General features: G+C 38.4%; 1 protein-coding gene across 1 annotated transcript; it reads left to right on the plus strand.

Annotated features, from left to right (window-relative positions):
* The first annotated feature begins 344 nt into the window (after positions 1–344).
* LOC125242213 (coagulation factor IX-like) lies at positions 345–8,032 on the plus strand. The gene is made up of 6 exons (XM_048150939.1): positions 345–467; positions 791–1,369; positions 3,156–3,277; positions 3,711–3,887; positions 4,372–4,531; positions 4,921–8,032. The coding sequence occupies exons 1-6, from the start codon at positions 440–442 to the stop codon at positions 5,262–5,264; spliced, it is 1,410 nt and encodes a 469-aa protein (XP_048006896.1). The 5' UTR covers positions 345–439; the 3' UTR covers positions 5,265–8,032.
* Positions 8,033–8,322: the final 290 nt, after the last annotated feature.

Here is an 8,322-nt window from a genome sequence, read left to right on the forward strand (position 1 = left end):
AAGGTATAGAAATTTAATGTTTATTTATTTATTATAATTATTATTGTTTTTATTGAGTAATAATCCAGCTTTTGTAGATTAACAAATAATAGTGATGTCTATACATATATAGCAATGTATATATTTTTCTAATTTGGTATTTGGTTCTAGCAACTGAAGTTGACTAAGATATTTTAGAAAGTGCCTCAATCATGGTATCTAAAATAATAAAATACGTATTTGAGACAAAAATAAAAGTTACATAAATAAGTAATTTTGCAATAAAACTGAAAAAAGTAAACAACATGATAACCGCACTGCACATGTATTAACTATTTTAAGAACATAAAACCCGTTATTTTAAAATGAAATGTCCAAGATCAGGACGAGGCAGTGTGGGTGCGCGCGCGCAACGGAACCAGTCCTCGGCGCACTCTGACAAAGCTAACAGGAAAACATCATGGCCTTCTGTGTGATCTTGCTCTTAGGTGAGTTTATTTATAAAACTAGAATGAAAATAAATAACGATTAAATTGCTTATATATTCACCAGGTTTTGTTTGTAAATAACAAAATGTTATACTTATTGTTATAACACACGTAAGTACTTTTATATTTACAAAAGTAACTTGACAAGATTATTTTACGCGATTATTTTTAATATTTTTACAAACATGCCAGAATCCAAAGAAACTATAGAGTTCCTTTACTTTTTCTTACTATGAAACGGTATCTTTTTAAATATTATTGGTATTTACATACATTATTTAATACAAGCAAAGTTCTAATAAGTAATTATTTCATTGGAATAGGTATTCTTCTCAAATGCGAAGGCCTCGAACAGTCAAGAAGTCAAAACTGGTATCATCATCCACCAGCATTATCTAACTTGTCTATTAATTCAACCAATTCCGGAGAAAACGATAAGGTGACACGAAACAGTGAAACAAATGTAACCCAAGAACAAATCAATAAGACAGGAGAGCTTTGGAAGATGACTACAGAAGAGCTTTGGAAACTTCGTTTTCCACAATGGACACCAGACGACTACGACTTTATGCTTTCAGACAATAAGGCAGATAATAATTCAAATCAAAATTATGAATATCCGCAGAACATTTCCACTACAGGAAGTACTTCAAGCTATGACAATTTTAATATAACTGTACAACTACGGCCTGTAGCTGATGGTATATCGGTTTCTGGTGACAATTGGGGCCTTCCTCCAGAGTTCTCAAGTACATCCGTCACAAACATTCTAATAGGAGATAAACTAACATCGCTTCAAGCTCCTCTTCTGCAGTTTCACGTGGGAGTATACAGCAAGGCGTTTGAACCCTATATGCAGATATGCGGTGGAACACTAGTTACTACTGAAGCAGTCATATCAGGTAAGACGAGATTCTAAATCTAAATATACATATAAATAAAAGAAGAAACTGACTGGCTGACTCACTGACTGACATATCAACGCACAGCCGAAACCGCTGGTCCTAGAGATTTCATATTTGGCACGTAGGTTCCTTATAAGGTATAGAGGAGCACTAAGAAAGGATTACATCCTAAGGGGATGAAATTCACATCCTAAGGGGATGAAATGGGGGTCCAAAGTAGGGCTTGTGATATACGTGTTACACGCGGAACCGTAGCTACGTAGCCTTAGCACCGGCGGTGCTAAGATCCCGTACTACACGGTCACGTCAAAGATACGTATCCGTTTCTGGATTCGGCTACGTTCCCGCGAATCTCGGCTTCGGCTCCTCTCCGCTCGGTTGTTGAAAGAGAGCTTGTAAGTGTCGAACGGACCCTTCGCATTATGTGTTATACTCGTGGTCTTTGCATTGATTTGATTCCAGATGTTTTTTTAAGTAATTACATATTGGTATTATTCTGTTCTCTGATAACCAGACATTATGAGTTTGTACAAAAAAACCAGAGGTGGTATTGGTGGGATTTTTGAATCTCACCGGTGCCTTGTTTTGTATGCAGCCGATGACTATTTAGTACGAAATAAGCCACCCGATGAGAATCAAAAATCGCACCTCAGGTAGGTACAGTCGCCATCAGATATAAAAGAGCGCCCGAGGTACTCAAAAATATCTGAACACGCCTCTAACGCCTAGGCAATAGAGGCGTGTTCAGATATTTTTGAGTACCTCGGGCGCTCTTATATATCTGATGGCGACTGTACTAGGTACCTACTTGGGGATGTCGATGAATATGAAAGTCCATCCAAATAAATATATTAATATCTCTAATTAATATTTACTCCCTAGTAAGAAATGCTACAGGTAGACCAATGCAACAATTTAAAAGTATTTTAAGTGAAATAATAATATACACCGTTCTTCATAAATATTATTACTGGCTGGACAACCGTCTTTCGTCGGTGAAAATACTAAGAAATAGTTGCACGTGCAGATAAAGATAACAAACAATAGTTTGCGGGCCATTGATAATAATTACCTTCAAGGCTTTTGGATTTACCTGTTAAGTACCATGTGTTCCTATTGTTTGTGAAGTTAAGTGAAAGCAAAAATAACAAACTATTTGACTACTTCGGATACTACCAACTATAAGACGCTGACTGTACATGTTAGATTATTTAAAAAAAGTTGATTAATTATAGTCTGTGTCATGTGAATGAAAATTAGAATTTTACCTATTTTTTTATATGTTGATTATACGCGAATTCTTTTGATACACATCTTTTACAATTTGTACTGGTCTATTATTTTTGCCTCTCAAACTTTATTTAAAATGCAAAAATATGGAAACTGAAATTAAAAACTCGCCCCTTGCATTACATTCGGGAGTCTTAGTGACACGCATAAAATCTACACTAAACGTCACGGTCACGACTGGATCCGATCTACGTATAAATAAGATACGTATCTCCGTGTACACGTAGCTACGTATCTTAATTACACGTAGCCGAATCACACGGAGCAAACGGAGCGGATCTCCGTTGCCGAGTAACACGGCAACGGAGATTCGGCTACGGGTACACGAAACACGGTCACGACCAGGAGCTCTAGTCCAAAGTTCAACGTTTTAAAAAGATTACTTTTAGTACGCGGGAAAAAGATAGTTTTTTATGAATTAATCTGCCTTTGACTAACTGAGTAATGGATTGTTTGAACTCTGAATATGAATGTAACGGCAATATTTTGTTAGCGGCACACTGCTTTTGGAGTGACGTGGAGGGTGCGCTGCCTGCCTCGCAGTTTGTAGTAGCGGCTGGCAAACTCTACCGTCCCTGGAACGACAACCACGATCTGTATGCGCAGAAATCTGAAGTAAGTGTCCTAAGTAAAACAACTTTTATGCAGGTAAACACTGAAAATATTAATTAAATAATGCAAAATTCCTGGTGATTTTTGTCTCGTTCGACAGCACTCTCTCCACCATTAAAAAAAATTAAAATTTATGTTCTAGTAGAAATTTTCTAAGATGTCCGAATGGTCATAAAACCCTTTTTCTGTAGTATTTACACATTATAATATATAGGTACACTACGTCACGTTTTAGTAAAAACTTTTTTTGACGTGCGGTTTCCAATAAAAATTCTGATACATTTTTTTATCATTAAGACGGAATCTGCTAGTGATTCTGTGTAGAACGAGGCAAGCAATACCAGGATCTCAGAGAATTAGGGAATTCCTTTTTATGAAAACGAGCTGAAAACGAGCTATAACCTATGCCTTATACTTACTTTGGACGTAATTGCAGGTATTCTCTATAAAACTACCGCCGCGATTCCACGGAGCGGTAACCAGCTTCCAAGATGACATCGCCGTGGTGTTGTTGGATACCCGGTTCACGCAGTCACCAGCCATCCGCCCGCTCTGCGTGAAATTCGACGAATATCTTGAACAGAACCATCTGCGAAGTGGAAAACAGGGCGTGGTGAGTTCTATTTACAAAATAAACACTAAAAACAATAACCTGAAATAAATGTCATACACAAAGAAAAAGTGACCAAGGCCTCCAAGTGTTCAAAGCTGGATTCGAACCAGCATCCTCCGTTATCGCGACGGATGCCTATACCACTCGGCCATTCGGACACGGTGGCAACACAAAAACACTGTGTGTGTGGAAAATAAACACTGTCTTGTATGTTCCATTTTCACTCATCAGTAACTATAGTTAAAACGATTTTGCTTTTGTGGTAGTGCGCTTGTAGTAGTAATATACTTATATAAAACTATATTCGAGTGAATTTATCCGCGCCGTGCATTTTTGAAACACGTGTACAAAGATTTTAGTATTAAGTTTCCATTTAACTCACTTAATATTATTTAGATTCCTAGACCTATGTTACCTCATGTATAGAGACTACAATCACGTCCTGCGGAGCCGAACGTCTTAATAGTGTGGGTATTGTGCGCAGGTGCAAGGCTGGGGCCTGACTGCAGAAAACGGGCCGCCCGCGCAAGCGCTTCAGTACCTGTACATGCCGTATGTGCCTATCGAAGAGTGCATTGCCAGCTCCGAGCCCAGCTTCCTCAAGTACATCACTAGCGACAAGATCTGCGCGGGGGTTACTACCGGTAGATTTTATACCGTTCCATATTTATTTCTTATTTTACAAAATTAATCAACTCTCATATCATCATTGGTTCCTCAATACTGAGAACCGTCAACGAGGTTCAGCAGGTCCTAATATTAGTCGTCATTGGTCTCGATCTCCCTTACTGTTTGCTGGACCTTGCCATAGGTTGTCCATTTTGAGTTGGTAGGAGGTTTAGGTTGGTTGGTTGGTTGGGAGGAGGAGGTAGGTAGAGAGCCCCTAGGTCTTTCGCATTTCATTTTTCCACGGATAATCACTTCTTCCAACTTTGGTACCAGCTCATCTGAATACATATTGGCAAATACCAGGACTAGACAGAAACAAATGTTTATATGTAGTTCTCTTACTTCTTTTTTATTTTACTATCAGGAAAGGCGCTGTGCCGGGGCGACAGTGGTGGTGGACTGGTTTTCTTCGATTATTCCACCAGCGAGAGGGTACCATTCCTATTCGGGATAGCATCCACCGCTCCGCGTAACACGCACCTCTGCAACACCCACGCACGCGCCACGCTCACGCGCGTACTCTCACACCGCCTGTTTCTGCGCACACATATACCGGACATAGAAGAAGCTTGCACTAACAACTACGTCACTTTAGCGAAGGATACGGAATATGGTTCGTCAGAAGATAGAACTGCAGCAACGCAGCCACCACCAGCGAACATTAAATTAGTTTGTAACTGCTACTGCAATAATACTTCGACACCTTAAATACGTATCAAATAATTCTTCTAGTTTTATTTCACATGCTGCAGATAAAATCCGTTTTTAAACAAGTTTTCATGTTTCTCTAGTTAGATTAATAGATTGTTAACCAATGGATGAAAGGCACTCATTCCAAATCAAAGACACATAATTATACACCGTGCTTTTTTGGTTTCCGTTAAATTCGTCACGTCGCGTTGAATTGAATGAATCAATAAATGTGAGAAAACCTTAAGAATAATATAAAAGTTAGTTTCAAGTATCTGAAGACACGTGTATGTTTTTTCGTGTAACAACACTAGTTGCATGTAGGTACTTAGTAATAAATTGTATTTGATCTAAAGAACCCTCCCTTAAATTTGACGGAAACCAATAAAAACAGGTTGTATATTTTAGTAGGTAACAAGTTGTAAAGAATCAAATATTCGCAACTCAGGACTCTTATTCGAATACAAAAATGGAGATGTGTTTGTTTTCCTCAACTGAGCACCACAGAGCAGGTAACTGTGACTTCTGTTGTTGCACATGTACAAAGTTGTACAAGTTGCACGGACAAAGTGCCAAAAAAGGTACGGTGGCCTAGATGGCATTACACCTTTGGGGTACGCTCAGCTAGATGGCGCTAATACTAATATTTGACATTTTAACACATATCAAGCTAAGAATATGGGCCAAATTGTCAAAACTGAGGATCAAAAGTTTTAAGTTTCAAGAGATGGCAGTCTATGCACTGTGATTACACTTTTTCCTTCGACAGTAACTCTCTATGATACTCGATCCTATTTGATATTACTTATGAAACATTTTTTTTTTTGTTGTTTACCCAAACTTCACCTATATTTAAACATCAGCTACTCGTAATTGATAAATCTGTCACGACCGACCCGAATAAGCTAATTTCACTAGTAAAGCACTTATTCAAAGTTAACCACACACGGCCTGTCCCTCCTAATGGCCTTATGTTGTTTGAGGCAAGTTCTAAGCCCTAAGTTTCTGAGATCAATGAACCTTTTTGTTGGGGCTTATTTGGGTGTGATCATTATACTCGCAGTATTGTATTGTATACAATGTAGGACTTAAGTGTTGAAGTAATTTTGGAGACTCGTGCAACTCAAACCCTTGCAAGGTTGCTTAAACTTACTAATAATGTAAGCGGAAATAAGCTGCCTAAGCAGCCTTGGAGGAGGGCCCGCAAGGGCAACGCTGACGGGGTATCGGAGGCCTACAACCGAGTGCCCGAAACCCCGTCCAAGCAGCGAGCGGCGGAACGCCCCAGCGGGTTTAGTCCATGCGAGTCGGACGTACGCACTAGCTCCCTCCCGGGCCGGTGGGATCCATAAAGGATTCCCCCTCTCTCTCTTCTTAGTCGTATACTCTTGTCAGAATAGTCGTGGTCATTGGGGTCGTTATGCTGCCTTTTTAATGGTTTCCCGCCATATTGCTTTATTTGCAGCGTTCCGCGCGCAGAGATTTAAGGGTGACCCGGTGAGAGCCCTCACTTGGTTTGTCCATCGCATTGAGGGGCACAGTCTGGGTCCTGTACCGCCCACTCTTCTCTGAACAACTGCAAGTCTCTCTATGGTCATAAAAAAGGCATGCAAGTTATGGGTTACAAACACTTAAAACTAACAGCAATAAGCTTATATGTAACTAAAATCAATTAATATTAAAAGATGTGGGAGTGGATAATGGACTCGAGGTAGCGGGCTGCAGTGGCTAAGATTAGGACCTTAAGCTCTGTCAGCGAGAAAATTTCAAGAGTGGGATTATATAACATTATAAATTATGTTGTTAATATGGTTAAGTGCAACATATAGAGGACTAGAATGTAAGTACTAGATCCGAAAAGTAAAGAAAATTACGCGATTAATTGTAAAATTAAAAAAATGTAAGAGTAGGTCTGTGAAATACTCGTATCTTACGCTGTATTATGAAAACATGAATATTAATGCTCTCCTGGATCTCACTGAAGAATTACTCGTCTGCAAAATGTGTGCATTAGATACATTTTGGCCTACGAAAATTTGACCACGTCTCTGCTTTCCGCTCCCAGCTTAAGTGGCTGCCCATCCGTCGCCGTAGGGACATCCATATTCTGTCTCTTCTTTATAATGTTTCGTTTTCTCCCTCGTCCCCTCCTTATCTCTCAGAACGTTTTAAATTTTTGGCAGATGGCAGTGGGCACCGGTTTCGTTCCAGTGCGAATCTCACTCTAGGTATCCCACCCCACAAACATCGGTCATATAACAAATCGTTTACGGTGTACTCCGGTCAAACTGTGGAATTCTGTACCACCTCCTCTTCGACAGTGTCAATCGGTCGCATCACTGAAGTCGAATCTAAAGAAACTGTGGCTATCAGACGAAAACTGAGATAGGGATGGTATGCGGTTTTAGAAAGTATTATAGATATAAAAGAATAATATGATAATATAATATTTATTGATTATTTATATATTTATTAATACATTGTATACTGCATGTTAGAGTAAGAAATGAAAAATGTATAGTTATTATTTTGTAGTTTTTGGGCCGTTTTTGTATTTTGTGGATGTCTACCGTCCCAAACTCTCCCTCAATTCCTCAAAGCTTAACTGAAAGAGATCCCTTAAAGGAATAAGTTCGCCTTTGTACTGGAGTTTTTTTTTTATATATTATGTGTTGTATTTTTTTCTTGTACAATAAAGTGTTTACTTACTTAATTAAAGTTGAAATTTACCCGCAAGTAGAAATTTTCCTACCCGTAATTTTTGTAATAAATGTAATTTCATTTTCCTTCTTGCATTTTTTTTATTTCTCATTCCTGTTTGAAGTAATTCACGAAATTACAAAATAAACTTTTTAACAAAAAATAAGACCGCCTCCAAAAATAAGCGCGTTACAAAACACGGAGAAACTAAAAAGCAAAAAATAATAAACCTTTAGATTCAGATTTCTTATCGGATTGCAATAATCTAAACATCCAAATTATAAACAAATCAATTATTTTCAATTATTTTTGTAGTAAAAAAAAAGGTAATTTTATTCGTTCACCATTTCATCAATATTATATATATAGTCCTCCA

The sequence above is a fragment of the Leguminivora glycinivorella genome, chromosome 2 (genome assembly GCF_023078275.1).
Source record: "Leguminivora glycinivorella isolate SPB_JAAS2020 chromosome 2, LegGlyc_1.1, whole genome shotgun sequence".
NCBI lineage: Eukaryota > Metazoa > Arthropoda > Insecta > Lepidoptera > Tortricidae > Leguminivora > Leguminivora glycinivorella.